We start from the raw sequence: 22971 nt of genomic DNA on the forward strand, positions 1-22971 counted from the left end.
GGCATTCCATCTCTGTTACTCTGCAATTCATTTATTGCATTGTAGGTCGATTGCAAAATCTTCCCCTCTGTGTGACTATCTGGCACCATCATGCTATAGCCTCTCTGAGATGATTTCATCACTTCATTCATTTGCTAAAAAATTATGTATTGTTCTTCTTGGGGGAAAGCGATACAATTTCCATTTCCTGGAAACCTTGCCTGTCCAACGGGCCCTCCACCCTGGCTCTCCAATGCTGCAAACTAATCTCATGTCATCATAGTGATAATACTCCGTGGCATGCAGCCAAGCTGACTCAAACTGAGGAAATAAATTGAGTCAGTACTTGGCGAAAGAGCATCTACAAGTGGAGAGGGTTACGGTGGGGAGAAGGGTGATAAATGCACATTTATTCTCTGCTGTGGCTTTTGCTCTCGAGTTGCCAAAACATAAGTCCAGTAACATGCAATCAAGCTGGGTGCTACAGGTTACATCAGGTGTTATAACCTTGCGATATTGCAGCTGAGGAAGGCTGCATGTAATTTCCTTTGGAACTTCTGGCATCCTAAATTGATATTTATCACAGTTGGCATGTGGCTCAGAGAACACAGCACATTTAATGCTTTCCACCTCCTGTGCAAAGAGCACACAATGTTTTACAAACAGTCATGAAATTGGCTGCCACACCTCTGCAAGTTCGGTAAGTATTCTCCTCATTTTACCTATGGAAAATCGATTGCAGAGATGTTATAAGCCTTGTCCAGTGCAATGAAGGAAGTCTTTGGCAAAGCCAGGGACAGAGCTCAGACTTCCTGAACAGCTATGTAGTATCTAGACATTGTTTTCTCTCTTTGCTTTGCAGATGGGAATGATGTGGTGTTTCATGACAATGCAACCACTCCTGGGGTACAACACAGCTACCATTATAACAGTCAGCAATGGTCTGTGAGAGTCCAGCAGAGAACAGAGAAGATGAATATCCAATTCAAATGCAATGGTAGGGGATTACAAGCAAGAGGGCAGTTGCTGGATCTCAGTATATCAAAAAGGCGGAGATAGCAAACAGATTCTAAAAAATATCCCCCTGGGGGAAGAGAGGAATTGGGAGTAATGCTGCATAAGCAGGACACATGCTGCTGGATATTTTATGTGGATAGCAACATCCTGTCCATAACTCTTTCCCATTCTTTTCCCTCCCCTGAACAAACTGTTAGAAAAACCAGGAGACCTCCTAGGGCAGTGAGGGGCAACCCGGTCTACTGAGTGGGCCACGTGCGTGGGCCGCAAGATTGCTGTAACAAGAGGGTCTTCTGGGAGAGAGTGGTTTTGCTAACTATGCTTGTGGACCTAGAATTTGCAGGCTGTGCTGACTGAACTGTAGCAGCACTTTGATTGGAGGCCGAGGGAACACACAGCTCTCACAATGTTGTGTGCCATCGGCACACATCTCACTTCATGTTCCCCTGCTTTATGTGTGTGTCACTTTTGTAATACAGTAGGAATAAAAAGGACCTGGATGAAAATCAGCAGAATCTGGCAGCCCTGTGCATGGACACCGTGAAACAAAATGTCACAGAGAACCCCAATGGGCTGCAAGTTGCTCCTCATTGTCCTAGACCACAGTACAACCATGGATAGCAGCAGCACCAGCACTAGCAGTGTTGCCAGTCCATAGCCCCGACAGAGAAAGAGAAGACAAAATGATGGGAAGGAAAGAAATTAACGTTGCTGAACTCCTCCAAGAGTGAACAAAAGCAGATTTTGTGAGACACTAAAGATGAAATCTTAGCATCAGATTCTGCCCCGTTCCTTTCCCATCCCGTGGCACTCACTTCTGCATTGCACCACTCTCGATAAGGGTGCAGAGGAGACATAGGACCAGCTCTGCCACCCACCCTTGCTATGCCACTCACAGCTCAGCTGCAGAGCCCACCCTTAAAAATTCTTTTTTTCTGTGTTGCGATCACTGCGTTTAGTCTGATTTCCTTTCCACTCTTGATATTTTCCGAAGAGGCAATTAACTCTTCCTGATGGAATACACATGCTTCCATTCCCACACTATAAGCCACTTGCATGTCTCACATTAACATCACTTCTTTTGTGAGCTTGTTCAAATCCAGCTACATTGTTTTCTATTTGTGTCCATAGGGAGGTCTTTAGCTATTCAGGCAGTGAGACCTATTAGAAAGACCCCTTTTGACACCTTCAGACCTTCCATTTCTGATGAGGAGATACTCCATGTCCTAAACCAATGACTCAACCTTTCTAAACCACCATTCCCCCAGCATACAATTACCCCTGGTTAAGAACCACTGTCCTAAAGCAATCCCAGTTCTGTTTCATTTTGGAAACATTTGCTGTTCTTCCCTCCTGCTTGCTGTCTCTCACACCCCTCCCCATGTGAGGACAGCATATTCTGTTGTTGATATATTCAGTGGGGAAATATATATTTGTTTAATAAAACCCAGATACTATTCAATCTGCAACTTCTGTTTCTCTGGAACTTGTGATACAGCTGTGAGAGGTTAAAAAACAACAACCTCAAAGCACAAGAAGTCTCATTCAAGTAGCTTGAGTGAAAGCTAAGTATTTCTTCGCTTTCATACCCTTTACAGCTTTGCTTTTCAATTACGGCAGGAACATCCTATGAAATACAAAGTCCTATTTATATACATTGATAGCAAATGCCTTATGCATTTTCCATAGAGAACAGGCCTGACTACTGGAGAGAAGGTAACTGCTACGCTCTAGGGGAAGAATCTGCTTTTAATGTTAATGAAAAGGCCCTTAAATTCTATCACACAGCTGCATAAGACATTAGATTTGTTGTAACATTTCAGGAACTGGAGTAGTGAATTTCATTGTCTCTATTTATTACTTTGATATTTTTTAGTACCACACATTCTATCTCTGTTCAACTTCCCATCCCCCCTTTTACTTTACCAGTAAAGTAAGTATGAACTGTATTAGTATTCCATTAAGATTCATTTCCTCTCCTTTCCACCCACACTCCTTATTCCTCTTCATGCAACAAGATTGAAAGAACAGAATAAACAAAGAAAGAGAGTAAACCTCCTCCTACCTTCCATGTGAAGAGTGAATTGAAATGTGCCACTCTCCTGTAAGGAAAATGTAAAGCCACCCAATGTAAATCCAGCTTTAAGGAAACACAGGTTGTAACATTGCCTGTTTGGCTTTAAACAGAAATGTCAGGATCCCACCCCTGGCTGGGTGGAGAATCCCTCCATGAAAAGATGGAAAAAAACATAGTTCATTGAAATGTCTCCAAAAGTTTCAGCCTCCTCCAAGACATTCTTCACATCTCTTTCGTACTTTTGACTTGCCATTTCCTTGTCTCTGCATTATTTATTAGAAGCCATAACAACCACAAATAGCCAGTCAGCTTCAGGATCAACAACATAGTTTGCAAGACAATATGATTTCTACTGTGCTATATATGTGGATGGTAAAGATTCAGTAGAGACTGATCCTTGTCCCCAAGGACCTGTAATTGAAACCAAAGAAAGGGATAAAGCAATGAAAGGTATGGGAAGGACTAGAACAGTAGGAGAGCCTATGAGCTATGGCACGGAAGAGTTAGAAGTAAATACCTAGGTATAGTGCAGGTTTTTTGAGTACTAAAGAACAAAGCCCGCTCTTGTCTGTTGCTCTGAATTTTACCATTGGCACCACCAAACATTTGCAAAAGTGAAGAACAAAAACATTGCCGAGCTGGTACTTCTGCACTTGAGCTGCACTCTGTATTGAAGATATTTTCCATTTTTAAACAATCACTACATTGCATTCTTGTTTGCAATAACAAAGAATCACCCACGCTGAACGTTCAGTTGTAACAGACGATGCTACAACCCTTTTTATTGACATGTTCTGGGCTGGCTCCGCAAAATGAAACCCCAAACCAGCTGCAGCTCAGAGCTGAGCTCCATTTGATCTAAGTCACCACTGTTGGTTTTGGGGTTGTTTGGAAGGGAAGTTTGGCTGGGCCCTGCTTTAATTATCCATTTTCACTTACTCCATTTTCAGAACCAGTCTCTCTTTTACTTGACATTTTCCATATTTTATCGCAGACCAAGAGGGATTAAAGAAAGATTTAAAGATTAATAATAAACAACAAGGCAACTCCATTCAGTCATTTTGGGACTATTCAAGAAACATTTTTACGTTTCAATGTATGATGGTGAGGAGGACAAAAGAAGACCACATTTTAGGTTGCTCCATTAGTGTATCCCAGATTGCTCCTTGAACTGCCACTCATTATTAGAATTTTTAACATGCACTGCTACAGATTGCATGGTCATCAATGAACAAGGACTTGACCCACCTAGCTAGTGTGTTATATGCCCGCTTACCAGAGCAGTACTTGAGCAACTCTAACAATTCATGGATGTTGCCACAGAAGACTGACTTGGAGGAGGGACATATCATTCCTATTCACAAGTAGGGAAAACAAAAGAATAAAAGGAATAAGTGACTTTCCCAAGCTAACTAACGAAGACTGTGGCAGAGGCCGGACTAGACTACAGGTTGTTACACAGAGGCAGGAAAAAATGTTCTTAACATCCAAGGTTAGGACAAGAAACAATGGGCTTAAATTGCAGCAAGGGAGGTTTAGGGTAGACGTAGGAACATTAAACACTGGAATAAATTGTCTAGGGTGGTTGTAGAATCTCCATCACTGGAGACTTTGAAGGGCAGGTCAGACAATCCCCTGTCAGGGATGATTCAGCTAATACTTAGCCCTGCCGTGACTGGATGCCCTCTCAAGATCTTTCCAGTCCTGTGATTCTATGATCTCCTGCATGGGCAGTCCAATGCAGCAACACACAAGAAAATCAATTCCCTTTTTCTCCGAAGCTCCATTTTCCCTCCACTTGCACAGATGCTCAGGGGAAGACTATAAACTTGCTGCTTGGGAAACAGAGAGGAGAAACAGTAAGAGGGGAGGACTCCACACACACTGCTCTAGGATTGGGGACGTTTTCTGGAGCATGGTTTTGTTTTGTTTGATCTCCAGTTAGAAACATTTCTGGGGAAGAGCCCTGGCAGACTGCATCTGTGCTCTTTGTTTCTCCCCAATACAACCCACTGAGGTGATCCAACTTTTTTTTGAGGGGAGGCGGAACAATTTATCAGAAATTGGGCAATATTTCAAAACACCCCTATTTTTGGATCAGCTCTCCTGCTGAGTCACCCTGTCAGTTTTCATGGAAACTGGTTGTGCCCTCGCCTACGTGGCCTTTCCTAGAGGAACTGCAAATTTACATTGTTGTACTGGGCACCAACTCTGGCTCTATCTCGTAATTCTAAATGGGATCTTCGAACACAGTCAATTCTTTCTCTGCCAATCAGGAGGAATAAAAATACACCCCTCACATGGGCCATCTTCCAGGAAAGGGATCCAAGAAAAATCTTATTTGCACTTTAGCACTGGAATAACTTGGAGAAGGCAGCCATTGTCTCAAAGCCTGCATCACTCAACACACTATGATCTCGAGGAATATAATTGCTTTAGTCAGGGCCTACTCTTACTTTACATGACGGATGAATGCCTTAAAGAAAATTATTAATAGATGGTTCTAAATTCACAGGTGTTAAAGCCACATATTTTGGTTGCCTAGGGGAAAAAAATCAGACTTAGTTTTTAATGCACTTAGTTGTAAGAGGGAAGTCTAACAAATGTTTGTATGAACCCAGTTCTGTGAGGTGGATTCAGAACATCTGTGCCCCCTTTCCAAATCCACCTCACAGAACGGGATCCTTACAAACATTTGTTAGACTTCCCTCTTGCAACTAAGTGCATTAAAAACTAATAATAACTTTCCGAAGACAAGCCAAGGCAAAAATGGGAGCAGATTTTTTCCATTCACTGTCCACATTATAAAATGACCTTTTCATAATTCATATTCTAAGTCTGAATGATGATAACTTCTGGGTTTGGACCAGTTTGCTGTGTGACAGTCAGAAGCATGCTGAATCTATTTCTATGGCTAATTAATACAGTTTGGTTAACAGTAAGCTCTCCATTGCTTTGGTACTTTAGCTTATGCCCTACGGCACTGAAAAGAAATCAGGAGACATTTTCACACATTTTCTTTATGATCCATCATTGCCTTCCTCTGCTGTTTGTAGAAGTGCAAATAGAAGATGCAAATGGCTGAGGCCCTGAAATCACAGGTAATCAATAGTGTGATCCTAACAGGACCACTGTTCCATACGCAGGAGGAGAATTTCCCCCTTTCCACCCACTAATCAACAGACCCTGGAGGAAAAATTCCTTTCAGAACCTCTATAAATAGTAAGGTAGGTGCCAAAGCAGCTCAAATACTGTGGTTCAAATACAGTGGCTCAGACAACATACCGATAAGTACACAGAAATCACTTTAATTCCATATCTAGGCAATTGTCCATTCACATCCATATGAAATCAGGTAGTAGCTACTGCACAGAGAAGTCCAAGTGATGATCACTCTCACGCACACAGGCATATTACCCTTATGTCTGACCAGCTTCTCAATATTTTACCAAAGTGGGTTGTATGAGGTCTCTATGGAGAAAGCCAAGAATTAGCCAAGGTCATGATTATTGCAAGACATTTATTCAGGAAACAATTGGGCCTAGTCTACACTAGACCAGGCAGGCCAGCTTACGGTATGCAACTCCAGCTATGCAAAACGTGTAGCTGGATTCCCCTTATCTTAAGCCAAGCTGCTGCAGCGTCTACACTGCAGGCGGCCTAAGGGAGCACATGCTCCCATCGGTTTCCCTTACTCCACACAGAATGGGGCGTCCAGGACACCAACAAGGGCTGCCCTCAGCATTCAATTTGTGGTCTATACTAGACCTGCTAAATCGAACGCTAGAAGATTGACCTCCAGAGAGTCACTCTTCCCCTAGTGTAGACATGCCCTTGCAGAGTTATGTAGCACATGGGATACTGAGTTTCAAAACTGCTGGAAGTGAAACTTGTCACCTGATGCAGGGAAGACTCATCTAGGGATGTGAACGACTAGTTGACTATCCGATAAGCAAATTCTTATTGCATAGTTGACACACTAGTCAACTAGTTGTTTCCCCCCCTACTTGCTGCCTTTCTCAGAAAGAGGCAGCAAGTAGGGGGAAAGAGGAGAGGGTGCTTCAAAGTGGCAGTGCCGCATGGAGCCCGGGGCCAGATCCTGGGTTCCACATGGCACTGCCACTTTGAAACACTGCATACAGCCTGGGGCTAGTTGGGGAGTCCCCAGCTGACCCAAGCTGCACACGGCATTTCAAAGTGGCAGCACCGCATCTAGTCTGGGGTCAGCTGGGGATTCAGAGTCCCCAGCTGACCCTGGGCTCTCTGCGGTGCTGCCACTTTGAAACACCAAAGGGAGCACTGGGGCTGTTGCTACACATTAAAGGCAGAGGCACCCTTATTGACTAATCAAATCGTCAATGCAAATTGCATCGACTATTCCATTAACCAATTCATCTAAATTTAACATCCCGAGTCTCAATGTTGACTCAATCACCACTGACAACAATGGACATTTGTGGACCCAGCCCAAGCCTTGCATTGACTGGACCAGATGCAGGATTGAGTATTTAAAAAAAAAAAAGACAAAAGAAGCCCAAGAAATGTCTCTGAATAGGGGACCCATTGTGCTAAAGGAAAATAGTCTGTACGGGTACGTCTACACTACAGCGTTATTTCGAAATACCTAATTTTGAAATAGTTATTTTGAAATAACGCATCTACACACAAAATGCATTTTGCACTGAGTGGATACTGAATCGTAGAACCAGTTTCAGCAGGGCATCAGGTCAGGAGGAACAAGGTATACCGGTAATTCAAATTAGAGAGCCTAATTCAAACTACCTACTCCATGCCATGTGTAGCCGCGGGCACGGAGTCCGCACTAAGGGGGATTTAAAAATGGTGGCACCTGGCAAGATGCAGGGATATTTAAATCCTGGGCTTCATTTGCAACTTCGAATGCCTACATTAGCCACCCTAGTTCGAACTAGGGTGGCAGTGTAGACATACCCCAAGAGAAGGAGAAGGGACATGTTATGGAGGAGACACTCTGCCAGTGGTTGTGTCTCATGAAAGGTAGATCCCAGCTTTCCGGACTGGACAAGAATTTGCTTATCCGATAGTCGACTAGTCATTCAGCGAGGATCGACCATTGGCTTAGAAATACTTTATTAGACTGGGAATAACGTATTAGTAAGTACAGACTACAGATCGTGTTCCATGTTTTTCTTCTACCTGTAACCTTATGTTTGGAATCCTTTGAACCAGCTTTTATAGGAATTATGATCTCATCATGCTCTATTAAATAAACTTCAGTTTGGTTTTACTCTAGACATGTCTAAGTGCCTTGTGCTAAGGAAGGTGTTGAATGGAGGTGAAGCCAGTGAATTGGGGTACACTGCTTCCACAAAGGCTGTGGATCGCTGAGTGTCCAGAAGACGAGGTACTGGGCACTCAGGTGTAACCAAGTTGGGTGTGTAAATTGCTAGGCTGACTTTGGAAAGAGTGCTTGTGTTGCCAGCAGTTGGAGGGTTTTCTTTGGCAGCCAGGTACAGACAAGACTCCCTTCTGCTCTGAGCAGGCAGAGATATGGACCCCTCAGTTTACTCTCACAAGTGTCACAATTTACAGCAGAAGCTCTGTTTTTACATTGGCAATGTCTGTTCAGGACACTGGAGTTCCACTCTCATGGCCCCCTTTCTTGCAGAGACCAACTGCTCTTACTGCAGTACATGACCAGAGGGGTGTGCGGTTGTGTCAGACAAGGACTTTGGAACATGAAGGCAAGTTCATTCCCAAACAAACCCCAAACTATTTTTCTGGTCAGCATAAAGAAAAGCAGCACAAGACTCTCTTGCCTTCCTTCCACTCATCTTAGTGCTCAAAGTGACCCTGCTAAGGAAGCAAGCGACTTGCCAGCAGGGATCCCTGCTAGCCAGGGTTTCCCATTTTAGGTGGATAGTACCAAGTTAACTTCATGCTCTGGCGAAGGCAAGGCAGCAGTTGTTCTGCTGTCTAACCCCTTTGGCTCTTTTCCTCACTGTCAACTCTTATTTACTACTTAGCTTTCACAGACTGACATTTTCCTGGGGAAAAGTGCTCTGTCTCTGCATGCACTATCATGATGTCTAACTCAGACCTTCCCTTTGTTCCCAAGGTCAGGAATCTTGGATTAATCCCTGACTCTGAACTTTCTTTTCCCTCCTACATTTCCTTTATCTGTCTCTCACTACCTCCCCTCCAGCACTGCCAAAATTCTTCATCGCCTTGGCCTTCTCTCCACTGCGATACTTATTCATTCCCTATCATGACTATTACAACTCCCTCCCTCATGGCCTTTCTAAATCCCTAATCTTCTCTAAATATCAGGGGTCCAGAGAATCATGGCCCAGCCTAGTCTAGTGGTCCGGAAAGCAGGATGATTTCCCCATCCCAGCCCTACACGCTTTTCTGCCTACTTCAATTAGGGTTGCCAGATGGCTGAAACAAAAATACCGAACACCTCCGCCCCCCCTCCCCCCCCAAAAAAAAACCCGGGAAAAAATTTTGTTGAAGGAAAAAAGATGGGTGGGGACCAAAGTTGTTGAGCAAAAAAAAAAAAAAATCTACAAGATTCTGGATCACTGCTAGGGTCATTTAAAACCCCCCACAAAAACCTGGACTTGCTTCATGGGGGCGGAGGGGTGGACTGGCCAGGAAGGGGGGGCCTGGAAACAGTTAACGAGGGGGGGCAATGGGGCTGGCCGGAGGAGATGGGGGGCCAACGGGAAGCAGGGCTAGTCATGGGGGGGAGGGTCGGGCGGAACGGGGCTGGCTGTGGGATATCGGGGGAGGAGGGACCAGCTAGGAGGGGCAGAGTTGGCCGGGAGTAAGGGGGGTGAGAAGCACAGCTGGGGGAGATCGGGGGCCGCAAGGGTGGCCGGGAGGAAGGGGGGGCGGGAAGCAGAGCTGGCAGGGGGGTCGGGGGCTGCAGTGCTGGCCAGGAGGAAGGGGGAGCGGGAAGCAGAGCTGGCGAGGAGGTCGGGGGCCGCAGCACTGGCCGGGAGGAAGGGGAGCGGGAAGCAGAGCTGGCGGGGGGGGTGCAGCGGCGCTGGCCGGGGAGATCAGGAAGAGGAATGGGCCGGCGGGAAGCAGAGCTGGGCAGAGTGCAGGGGGCTGGCCGGGGAAGATCAGGAGAGGAAGTGGGGGAGAACCGGCTGGCTGGAAAGGGGGGGAGGAGCAAATTGGCCAGCGGGGAGCAGGACTGACCTGGGCACTTGCTGCCTGTCCCGTGCAGGCTCCTGGCAACGCATGAGTGAGGAGGAGGCTTCCCCTCCTCCTCACACTCAACCGACTGAGGGCTCCCAGCAGCAATTGCGGCCCCGCCTCCCAGCTGGAACTCCCAGTCACTCCCACACGCCCACGCAAGGCTTCCGTCCAGTGCACAGCTGGAAAAAATCAGAAAATACTGGACACTGCACATTGATTTTTTTTACCAGACAGAGCGCGCAAATACCGGACTGTCCAGTACAATACCGGACATCTGGCAACTCTAACTTCAATATTGCCCGCCAGGTGCTCGTAGAATTATTCAAGCATGGGCTTCAGTCAGCCTTGGTTGACCTTGTGTTCACCTACATGTTTATTTTGCTCCAAATGATCGAGGAGATTAGCCGCGAGGGGAAGGGGGTGTCTGTTTAAAACCAAACACCTTTGCTCAATTTAAGAGATTTGAGTGCAGTGAATGGGGACAAAAATACCAAGGAGGTCTGGAGTACTTGTCAAAGCCCTGTGCAAGAGCATGTAGAAGGAAAAGCAATAGCCACTTACAATTCCCGGGTGTGTTTTTCCCTTTTAAAATATAGTTCAGTGTGAACGTTTTTAGTGTACCAAGCTTTGGCCCATGGAAATACAGCTGTGTTCCTTTCCCAGCGGAAACTGCAGACCCTGATTGCTCTGAGAAAATACTTTATTTTACTACTAAATGCTACATCCATCAGATTCCACCCACACCTCCCCCACACACACTTGTTTTTACCAAGTGCTCTTAAAAAGTTGTAAAGTTAAAGGCACAATCCACTCCCCCCTGTTAAAATGATCAAGGGGCCTAGGGACATGAGTATGTATGCAACTGACTGATTTGTTGAAAGTTATGCCTTACGAGAGGAAATTAAAAGAAAATCATTGTCCCTCTGAATAATTAGTGGTATGTTCATGGGAATATCCAGGCAGAAATTACTCAGACACTCTGGAGCACAATGACCATGTTCATCTATTTGGCTGGGACACAACACAAGCTTGTTTACTAGTACAATTCTGCACAATTCCACATCCCAGACCAGGCAGCAAAGTCTATAAATTAAAACAGATGTGCTCTGCTTTGCTGAAAGAATCAGCTGTCTCCTGAAAAGGAGGACGCACCTGAAGAAGTGCTCAGAATGGGATGGCTACCTGGGCCTACCAAGACATGACAATTTTGAGGAAGAAATGCCATCACCCTTTACACTCATGGCCATATGAAGGCTAAGACAGACTTCAGACAAGCAACCTTTTATCTGTTGCTGCTATTGCAATGCATTACAAAACAGCACAATCAACATAATATTGAGGGATAAAATGGCGATTTGCTAATTTTTCAATATTCCCTCAAATACATAAAGTTACCAGATAAAAAAACTCTCAGTGACATGTATAGTGCCAGGATTTCAACACAAATCTCTACAGTAGCAGCAGTGTCGGCAGGGAACTCCCGGCCCTTTTGTATCGTCAGGCCAACTCCCCTGCCACAACAGTCAAACTCGCATGCTGAGCCACGGGCAGTAGCTTTGCTTAGGCCCTCAAGTACATCCCAAGGGTCTCTCACAGGATTTTTACGTGGGCACAGCTAGCCCTCAGGTATGGCTGCAGAGCAGAAAGAGGGTCCGGGGGAAGGAAGAGAAGTTGAGGAAATGGTGCTGCTGGGACCCAGGCAGAGCAGTCCTGGGGAAGCAGGAGGCAGAGAAGTGTCATTGCGGGATCCAGGCAGTAAAAGGAAATGGACAGTGGGCTCCTTTATTTCGGAGGGGGGGAGAGGGCAAATGAAGCAGCCGTGGGGAGGCTTGCGTCGTGTGCATTGAAACTGCATTTCATTTTAACTTGAAATGAACGGGCAGAGGAATAGGGGTGAGTTAAAGGGCACAAAGACAAAAACATCGCATGATTTGTGGGGCTCGGGCTCGGATTTCTGGGGGCTGGCAATCCTGTGAAACACTCTCCTCCAGGGCTGTCAGATCCCAAGCCTCTCTTCTTCTTATGAAGCCCTCATTCCCCTCTTGTGGTAGGAGGCTCAGTCTTCTTCCGTGAGAGCAGGTCACGGTCAGTATTTCAGCTGGGACACGGTGAACTTCCTTGGATGCCTTGTAAGTCTCTCTCTGCTGTGTCCCATTATTTTGTTGGAGACAAAAAAAAAAACAGAGTTCTCCCTGAATTCTTCTTCTTGAGGTTGCTGGGCACCCCCCCCCCCCTTGCTTCTGCCTTGTGCAGGGTGGACCCTTCTTGTGAGGACTGGAAGGGTCACTGGGGCAACAGCTGTTCCCGGTGGGATGGATAGGAACACTCTGCACTTTGGTGAGTGGTTTTCTCGTTTATTTTCACTGAGTAGGGCCCCACATGGCAGAGCAGCAGTGACTGATTTTCATCCTTATTTAAAAGGAAAATGTACCTCACTCTCTCTGCTCCTGGCCCCAGCTCTTTGGCCACCAGTGCTGACTGCTTCCCAGCTTGCCAACAACACTCCTCTGGGCTCTTTTGCACTATGTGTTTTGCCACTTTTCCCTGCCAAAGTCAGAAACATCCGAGAGACCTGCCCAGCTCTTCAGCCAGGAGACACAGCCAACACCGCTGATTGTGTTGGCCGTTGCACAGCCCGAGGCAGTATAGTAGAGTTGTGTGAATGTGCCATATCCAGCACTGATTGGAAAATACTGACCACAGTTCCTCTTGCACAATCGGCATTTTAAAAATATTTCCATGCTAGTTACTTTCTCACAGTCCAGCACTGCATGTAAGCAATTGTCTATTCTTCAAGGTCACATGGGGCAGAATGAGTCAACATAGGATGTATCATCCAAAAGTGAAGAACTGATCATAGTTGCATAGTTGGAAACCAATGCAGTTGAACTGAGACCAGGTATGTGATCAGCTGGTACAATTCAGCCAGGAAGAGGAGCCTCAAGGAAGGTCAACAGATGTGGCCAACTAGATGTTGTCGTTGTAGGAAGCTAATAAGAGCTGTTGGAGGGCTCATAGTTTCTGAACATCAGGACTGCTAGAGGTGGGTCAGAGCTGGAAAGTTCTAGCTCAATCTGGATCCACACTTCAGGGGCACTGTGTTTCAGTGAATTGGCCCAGTTCTTATTATAGATTGATGTAGGCAGCTTGCAAATGTATGGAGTTGTGGAGAAACCAATCCTCTTTTTTTACTTTAGGTTTATAGGGGAAAGCCACTGTTGTGTAGCTCATCAGGAAAGATTAGCATAGCTTCTGCATGGGGACTCTTGCTACCCAGGGTAGGATTCTTCATGAAGAACCAAGGCATGGACTGTGTAGCCAACACTTTATACTGTTCTTTGGGACAGAGGCAAAGCACTTCCTGGTTAAAACTTGCTGAGGATTGCAGCACGGCCACACTGCAAGTAAGGGACTGGATACCCCACTGACTAACGCATACCTGGGGCAAAGGAGGAAGCCTCATGGACAGTCTTCTTCCCTAGCACAACAGCACTGTGGTGGACAGGAGGCAGCCCTAAGAGCATGATTGATGGATCAGTTCCCAATTTCCACTCCCTAAGATTTTTCAGTGTTCACACATGAGGGTTCCACAGACCCGACCCATCAACATCTGGTTCTAAGCACCACAGCCATGCTAGGAAAACTGAGTTCAGATCTTTACTGAGGAAACCAGAGTTCAGATCTTTACTGGCACAGTCCCAGTAAGTGTGAAATGCTGCTCACCTGGCACACCTTCCACATCCGTGGTAACCAATTAGCACCACCTTCTAGTGGCAAAAGATATTCATTACACCTAGTATATGCCTATTTGGGCTATCCAATTTACTCTTCTGCCTAGCCTCAGAGAAGAGAACAGGCACATGAACTGAAGGGCTCTTATTTCGGCTCTTTTCCTTAAACTAAGGGCTGCAGACACTTCTTGGAAAATTACATGAATGAGACCAGATATTACTTGTTGTCATCTCTGTCCAGATTCCACCTCTCTCTCTTTCATTAAAAAGGACCAGGGACAGGCCCAAGTCTTGAAGTACAAAACCAAACTTTCTGAAAGATGATCTGGGAGTTGGTTTAAGCCAATGACAAAAGATTAAATCCTGAGATTTTTCCCCTGGCTCAGTGCTCATTGACGTGAATAGGAGTTGTGTTTGAATGAAAACTGAGAAAAATCTGAGAAAGGATCTCGAGGTCCAGACCAAAGTTTAAGGTAGGCTGCAACATTGCACTTCATAACAATCCTGGAACTTTTGCAAGATTTGGAGGGGGTGGTCAGACTCAGAAGCTTTGGCTCAGACCTATCTCTGCCAAAGCTATTCAGGTGAGGGCAGGAACATTTTCTGACAAACAGTTTGTCTGCTCCTACTATTCAAGATAAGTCAGTGAGTAGGCTGATTCACCATTGCCATGTACATATGTCATCATTAAGGCAGAGTGTGTAACATGCGACCACGCTGCTGTGAAACATGCATTCTGCAATGCCATGGCAAATCAAGTCATTATGGTTTAAGTTTGCCAGCACAGATCACCAGGGCCAGAACAGAGGGAGCATCAGGAGGAAAGGATGCCCTGTCAGATGTAAATATCTACTATACAGGCAGTCCCCAGGTTACGTACAAGATAGGGACTGTAGGTTTGTTCTTAAGTTGAATTTGTACGTAAGTCGGAACTGGCGTCCAGATCCAGCCGCTGCTGAAACTGACCAGCGGCTGACTACAGGAAGCCCGAGGCAGAGTTTCTCTGCCCCGGGCTTCCTGGAATCAGCCGCTGATCACTTTCAACAGCAACTGAATCTGGACACCTGGGACAGAGCAGCTGGGGCGCTGCCGGGTAGGTCCCCGCAGCGCCGCACCTCGGCGCTGCGGGGACCAACCCGGCAGCACCCCAGCAGACCAGGGAGACGCGGAGCAAAGCTGCAGAGGACCCAGGCGGCGGGACCGCCGCGCGTCTGGGCGGTCCTGCCGCCCGGGTCCTCCGCGGCTTTGCTCCGCGTCTCTCTGGTCTGCTGGGTTCCCGCCCCCCCCTCCCCCCCCCCCCCCAGTAGACCAGGGAGACGCGGAGCAGCTTTTCTCGCCCCGGAGGACGTGGGCGGCAGGACCGCGGTGCGTCTGGGTGGTCCCGCCACCCACGTCCTCCGAGGCGAGAAAAGCCCCGTTTGTAAGTACCGATCCGACGTAAGTCAGATCCTCATAACCCGGGGATTGCCTGTAATTTCATTTTAAAACTTGACAGCCATTTCTCCTGATGGCAGGATAAAGTGAGTATGGGGAGGAGATATAGTGTATTGGGGGGCAGATCTAATGTGCTTCTCATCCAACGACAGTTGGATTCTGTTTAAACAACATTAGACGAGAAAAGGATTGTCTTATATCTTTTACTTTTGTAAGTTAATCAAATTCAAGCAGAACAAGATACCCATATGGACATCATTAACACCTCGTGATCTCATGCTACTGATTTGTAAGGGGCCAGATACAGCATTATGAAAACTTAGCTTTGTATTATGTCATAAATCAAACGGCGCTCTCATGGAAAAAATCAAGACAAAAATGACTTTTCAAACCATCTATTAGCCTTCCTGGAAAGGGAATATAGAGGAGAGAAATGTGATTGGGAGGCTGGGGGAGGAGGGCAAAGGCATATTTTACCACTTAGATTTACATGGTGCCTGAGTGTTTTGGTTTGGTTTCTGGAGTATGTTGAGAAGGGCGGAAAGGATTGCCATGTTCCTGGGTCATTATTCCACTACAGAGATCTCATGTAACAGCTGTTGGGGCAAGCAGGGATTAAGTCAAAGCCCACTGGAAACAATGGAAGGCCTGCCATTGATGCTAGTGCACTTTGGAATCAATTCCTGGTGTGTTGGATAGGTATCGTTTTCCTAAACTTAAATCAAAATGAATAGAAAATGAAGGGACATGAGGCGCACCTTTCACCTCTCGCTAGTCCAGGAGGAGAGTGAGCGGAACCATGTGATTTGTAGAAGGAGCAAATCCTGAATAATATTCGGTTAAATCTTTACTCTGGGGCCCTTCATTCCACAGGTTGGTTCAACTGGCGCAATAAAGTGATTTATAGCGCAGGCTTTGGCTTTTCCTCCCCTCACAAACTCTCCATGTCGTTTACATTATGGACCAGAATAGCAACAAATATTTGAAACTGTAACTATTTGTAGGAGTTTCTCTTTCTTCAAACATGAGCTGAACCTCACACTGCCTGGAGGGCAGCCAGAAGAGAATGCCATGTTAAATGAAGTGGTGCTCAGAGGGTGCTAACGAAATGTAATTTTTCATATCCTATTCGCTTTTCAAATATCATTACTATCCGTTCAAAACCCTGCCACATGGCTGTATTTGTTATAGCTCATTTATATTCCAAACAGTGCGCTGGAGTAAGGGTTGAAGTTTCTTTTCCCCATAGTTACAACAGAAGGCCTAACATATGGAGTGGGTCACTTGTCATCTATAATGCTGAGCGTATTGTACAGATCAGAACCACATGACTAGGACAAGAGGAAGTCTGACCCAACATTTATAACTGTGTTTACAGGACAGAAGTTTCTTTGAAACACGGGGAGCAAAAGCCACTTCCAAGGGATAGGAATGTTGTTTTTCTGGGGAGGGAGAGGAAGGACCCACTAGGGTTTAACCCTTTTTAAAACCAATCATTCTAAACAGGAAGAAGAGCACTGACTAGTTCCCCTGATTTCTTCCCTGGAAAGATTTAACACATTGTCTTAAATGGAGAACACATGTGATAATATTATGCAGGAGAGTTCTGGCTGGTTTTTGTGCTCTCCCCATTGGTTTAACAAGTCATTAATGAGAAGCATATCTGAGGCATGATCAAGGTCAGTTATGATGGCTTAGCCATATCTTTATATTGCACCAGGTAAAAGGAAATGACACTACGCACCATTACTTTGTGATGTTTAGACCCAAGTTCTCGCTACTATTTAAAGAGTTTTAATCAGCTTAGTTAAATGAGTTTTTAAAGCACATGGCTTTAGGCTCATTGCAATTAGAACTATCATTAGACAGGGTGAGAAATGAGTTATGTTTGATCCCCATCCAACCAATCCTTCTTCAGTGTAACCTCACCTGTGCAACATGCTCAGTTTTTGAGGGTGTGATCATGGAACATTTTACATTTATTGCCTATAAAAGCCCTTAATCCCAAATCACTTTGCCAACAACTGTCTAGGCATCCAACACCACCGCTGGAGTGGCAGCCACGTACTTTCAGGATTCACAACAGAGCAGAATGACACATCTTTGGTCAAACGTATAATGGGAAACCCACACTGCTATAAGAGGCTGGAGGTGCCAGATGGGGAGAGAGTTCTGTATGTATTTATGAAGAGCAGACATGGCTTGGGTTTGAAGATCACACCTGTAAGAGCCAGAGCGAATGAACAACATGGCATTGTGAATTCCTTGGAAGGGATGAGCTATTCCTGCAGCAGTTTGAATGCACTGGATTTAGGAGTATCAGATGTGATGTTTAGACCCAACTTCTCGCTAATAACAATTTTGTTAAATGGTTTTTAAAGCACGTGGCTTTAGGCTCATTACATTTACAAGTATCATTAGACAAAAAGTTACTACTTTTAGTCTAAGCAAACACACCACTTTGTTGCAATTGACGTCACAGCTTTTTCCATATATTTGAGTAATTGGAAACAGAAAACCACAGTGAGCTTTTGTCTTGATATCTGCTAACGCTAACATGCTGCAATGAAAACAACATGCCTCAAATCTGCACTTACAGATCCACCCATTTTGAAGCCTAAATCAGTGGTTTTCAAACTATGGGTCATGACCTAGTATGGGTCATGGAATGTCAGGCACTGAGTCTCTTTGCTGCTGGGTGACCAGGTGAGGAGCGGTGGTGCTAAGGCAGCTACCTGCCTGTCATGCAGCAGGCCTGCTCCTAGGTGGTGGAGGGGGGAGAGCGCACAGGGCTCTGCACACTGCCCTTGCCTTGAGCACTAGCTCCGCACTCCCATTTCTTGGGAACCTGCTGCTGGTACTTCTGGGGTGCAGCCTGGTCTGTGGTGCCAAGAGAGGCAGGAAGCTTCCTTAGCACCCCCGCTGCACCGCTAACTGGGAGCCACTCAAGGTAAGCCCGTCCTGGCCCAGCCCTGCCCCTCCCAAAACCAGAGCTTCCTCCTACATCCCAAAGCACTCATCCTCAGCCCCACATCAGAGTCCCCACTCCAGTCAAATTATGTTGGGCTGTGGGCATCAACCAGGTTCTTCAATAGAGCCCTGAAGAAAGAAATTAATCCTGAGTTAAAAAATACGAGGCTTCATCCGAGCAAGGGAAGAGCCAATTCCAAAGTTAAAGACCCATCACTAAAACGTCTCCTGCCACCAGCACCCTGCTATCCGAACAGACCAGAAGGGAATTTTGCCCTCTACACTTGTAGCAAAGACACAATGATGACTTTTCTTTGTGGATGGCTTCCCATAGCTGATATTGCTCCTCACTGTATTTACTGAGTACTAGGGAAGAGAAAGATTGCTCTGTCCACATAACCATTTTTTTATATTCCAAAACAGTGGGTCTAGGTACAAAGGATTGGTGGAATCTTGCTGAAGACTTAATTCCCTCTCTGTCTGTCACCATTTAAAATCCAACCGATTTAACATGCACAACACGCAAGTAGAGGGGAAAGAGATGAGGTCAGCCATAGGTGTAAAATAACGTGAGCTCAGTGTGTAATTTAAATGGCCAAGTGAAACAATACACAAGAAGGGCTGCACAGGCCCTCACATTCCAATGTTCAGGTCTATAAATGCCGTGTGGAGAAAGGATTTCTACTCCCAATAATCTTATTTAACTTGGATCACAACCCTAACATAGCATAGGTGAAATGTAATATGTTCCTGGACCACATAATGGCTGTTTGTTCACCTAAAACTTACAAGTGATGCACTTACAAGATATAAAGGAGTAATAAACCCTTTATGAAAAGTAATGGACACAGGCCTTCTGATTCCATTAGGAGATTTCCAAACATGATGGCACCTGATGTGTTCTACAGGCCAATGTTTCCTATTTATGGGCAGCCTCCCACCCTCTGGTTTTTATGACGGCAAATTAAGGCAAAATTTAAATGGATGTTTATCTCAAAAATCAAAAGGAGTTATAGCCCTGGGTAATTGTCTGATGCCCAGAGATTGTGATAATGTTTAAAGAAATATCTATCAAAGATACTTTGAATTGGCCTTCTTTAATCTGCCAATGCATTACAAAATAAAGGAAAATTTCTTTAAAAGGATGCATATTTATTTCATTTCTTGTAATCGTTTCATGTTTTTTAGATACTTCCCACTGGGCTCTTGGTTTGTCATCTGAAAACAGGATCTGATCCAAAGCCCACAAACACAGTCTTCAATGGATTTTGTATCAGGGCCCATAGCAAACCCTTCGGGTATGTCTACAGTTGAACCCTAGTTCAAACTAGGGATGCAAATGCAGGCATTCGAAATAGTCAATGAAGCAGGGATTTAAATATCCCATGCTTCATTAGCATGATCTCACCGGTGCGTTACTCTGAATGCCAGCTGTTTTGAAAGTGAAAGTGCATGCCGGGATGTGTTAGTTCGAACCAAACCCCTTGGTTCGAACTAATATTACTCCTCATTAGGGTGCAAGTGTAGACATACCCTTCCAGAATTAGCCACATTTAGCCAACATGCCTGTTTACTCCAGGGGAAGGACTTAAAAATAAATTGAGCACTATGATTTGGAAACAAGGAAACAAGGAAATTCACTGCTGGATCCTTCCTTAACCTTTTACAGCTTTACTGCAAAACGCCAGCCTGGAATGATAGCCTCTGTGGTTTCCCAAAATAACTTATTGTGATAGGACACCATGACATATCCATGAGGCCTCACCACACAAACCCATGCCAAACTCAATGTGAAAATCAGCCCAAACCAATAACTTTCATCTTGTTTTGCTGCAAAACAATTAAATCAGCCTCAATTAGTTTTGCTCATAAGGCTTGTGTGGTGGGGCGACTGCCCCCACACTGGCTGAAAAGGGTTAAAGCAGGCTAGCGGGAGCCTGTGCAGAAACCTGGCCAATCAGGGAAGGGTTTAGAGGAGCCAATCAGGATATAACTTGCTGGGACAGGCCTATATAAAAGGAGTTGATCAGCAGAGCGTAGTAAGTTAGGCCCTGACCAGGGAAGGTGCAGGACCTGATTCCCAGAGAAGCACTTTTGGGAGAACAGTGCTGGGCAGGCTCTGGGGGGCTAGAGAGGGAGGCTCCAGCTGGACACCTACCAGGCTGCTGGCCTTGCTACAAGGGCCAGGAGGGTACAAAGGGTCACAGGGGAAGTGGCCCAGGAGACAAGAGGCAGTGGAGGGAGAGTACAGGAGGGCAGGACAAGGCTGCCATTGGAGAGTCCCTGATTTAGGACCCGAGTAGTGGGCAGGCCTGGGTTCCCCCCATTCCCCTTTGCACCGCATCTAACGGCTATCGACGTGTGATCTGGAAGGACTATGGCTTGCCCCTGTAGTGATGGGCTAGACTGAGGCTGCAGTTGGCCATGGTGGCAGGCGTTAGACTAAGGACTGCTGATAACCCCTCAGAAGGGAGTGAGAAACCAGGGTATGTCTACACTACCCCCCTAGTTCGAACTAGGGGGGGTAATGTAGTCATACGAAGTTGCAAATGAAGCCCGGGATTTGAATTTCCCGGGCTTCATTTGCATAAAGCCGGCCGGCACCATTTTTAAATGCCGGCTAGTTTGGACCCCGTGCCACGCGGCTACACGCGGCACGGACTAGCTAGTTCGGATTAGGCTTCCTAATCCGAACTAGCTGTACACCTTGTTCGGAAGCCTAATCCGAACTAGCTAGTTCGTGCCGCGTGTAGCCGCGCGGCACGGGGTCCGAACTAGCCAGCATTTAAAAATGGCGCCAGCCGGCTTTATGCAAATGAAGCCCAGGAAATTCAAATCCCGGGCTTCATCTGCAACTCCATATGACTACATTACCCCCCCTAGTTCGAACTAGGGGGGTAGTGTAGACATACCCCCAGAGTGGTGGGCAGTGCCAGAGGGCAGTGTTCTGAAGGGGACAACATGGTCCAGGGAGCGACGTGGATCCAGAATGCGAGCGAGGACAGAGTGGAGTGACAGTCGAGACCCTGGCCAAAGGGAGGCGCCCTGCTGACAACAGAGCTAATTCCCAGAGCTACCAGCAGGAGGCGATGCAGTGGTGAGTCTACCTATGACAGTTCATAAGCTTTACAAGTAAAAGTAGATGGCATTTCTAGCATATAGTGGATTCCAAACTCAGCTATGTTTCATTGGCATTGGGGGACCATAACAAAAACTATGAATGTTCTCACTTCACAGAGCTTTGTGTGACTTTGGAGTTCTGCTCAGTGCTTCTCCTCTGGAAGCACCGTTCTATATCCTATCATTGACATCCAAGGAAGAAGAATGATCCTTACAAGAAATCTGATGAGTGATAAGTGGCGTAGATACCATATAAATCTCTTCTCTTTCCCTTTGCAGAGGTTAAACACAAGCAGTTTATGTAAGCAGTCCACAGTGCTACCAACAACCCTCAAAGCTTCTTAAAGAAAAATATTTATAAAACCAATTTAAGTAACTAGAACATTTATTACTGTCATGGCCAATAGAACTTGTATTTATTTTATGAACATAACATTTTATTTAACTGCAGAACTAGTCTAGCATCTCCCATCAGTGGAAATCATAGATATTATTTCATAGGAGAGCAATTGCAGCTGTTGAACAACAAGCTACCTATGTCCTGAAGAGACAGATGGATGTGTTTTTCATCAGAAGTAGAGAGAACTGGCACTTTCTAGAGTGAGGAACAATCTATTTTATTTCTGGCTAAGTAATTTTGAAGCTCAGTAAATTGAATGTCACCCTAATGTAACTTTACAGCCTATTGTCTGCATGTGACTTTGTTCTGTGATTTTCCTGGATTACATCTAAGCTACGCTTCTACTGCCATCATCGTTAGCACTGCAGCTGCAATGCTACTTATACTACTGCTCACTAGTGCATGAATATGCACATGAATCACACCTCTTGCTCTGTTATGTAGCTTGAATCAAGGGAAAGGAAGTCCCTTAATAGGTATCAGGCTTAAAACAAACAAAAGGAAGTTTTTCTTTATGCAGCACACAGTCAACCTGCGGAACTCCTTGCCAGAGGATATTGTGAAGACCAGGACTTTAACAGGGTTCAGTAACAAACTAGATAAATTCATGGAGGTAGGTCCATCATAGTTATTAGCCAGAATGGATAGGAATGGTGTCCCTAGCCTCTGTTTGTCAGAGGCTGGAAATGGATGACAGGAGAGGGATCCCTTGATGATTTCCTGTTCTGTTCACTCCCTCTGGGGCATCTGGCATTGGCCACTGTTGGAAGACAGGACACTGGGCTAAATAGACCTTTAATCTTATCCATTGTGGCCATTCTTATGTACAGGGGCCTTCAGTCCTCTCCCCCAGCAGGAATCGCCAGGCTGATGTTTAGAATCTGGGAATCATCCACCTATCTGTTAAGTCAGAAGGGGTTGTTATGATCATCAAGTCTGACCTTAGGTACAAAAAGGGCAAATGGTTTGACCAAGATCCATGCTAGACCTGGGAAAACACAAGCCAGAATAGACTCCAGATCCCTTCTCTGCAATACTGACGGAATGAATACGCT

The 22971-nt window shown here is 45.7% G+C and overlaps 1 protein-coding gene and 1 long non-coding RNA gene across 3 annotated transcripts in view; one reads left to right on the forward strand and one right to left on the reverse strand.

Annotated features, from left to right (window-relative positions):
* LOC112544586 (uncharacterized) overlaps window positions 1-2441 on the forward strand; it is a 36895-nt gene extending 34454 nt beyond the window's left edge. Inside the window, exon 3 of the long non-coding RNA XR_003087930.3 lies at window positions 842-2441. This is a non-coding gene — a long non-coding RNA (uncharacterized LOC112544586). The remainder of the gene's footprint in view (window positions 1-841) is intronic.
* The window catches only part of LOC102454521 (rho GTPase-activating protein 7-like), a 157982-nt gene that overhangs the window by 129963 nt on the left and 5048 nt on the right, over window positions 1-22971 (reverse strand). Inside the window, exon 1 of one of the 2 annotated variants that reach the window (XM_014569856.4) lies at window positions 3062-4141. The exons of the other annotated variant lie outside the window; for it this stretch is intronic. Within the exon in view, the coding sequence (XP_014425342.2) occupies window positions 3062-3068 (7 nt within the window). The 5' untranslated portion in view covers window positions 3069-4141. Of the gene's footprint in view, window positions 1-3061; window positions 4142-22971 lie in introns of those variants that run through there. 2 annotated transcript variants of the gene reach the window in all.

Source organism: Pelodiscus sinensis, chromosome 16 (assembly GCF_052426305.1).
Source record: "Pelodiscus sinensis isolate ZL-2025 chromosome 16, ASM5242630v1, whole genome shotgun sequence".
In the NCBI taxonomy this organism is placed as follows: domain Eukaryota; kingdom Metazoa; phylum Chordata; order Testudines; family Trionychidae; genus Pelodiscus; species Pelodiscus sinensis.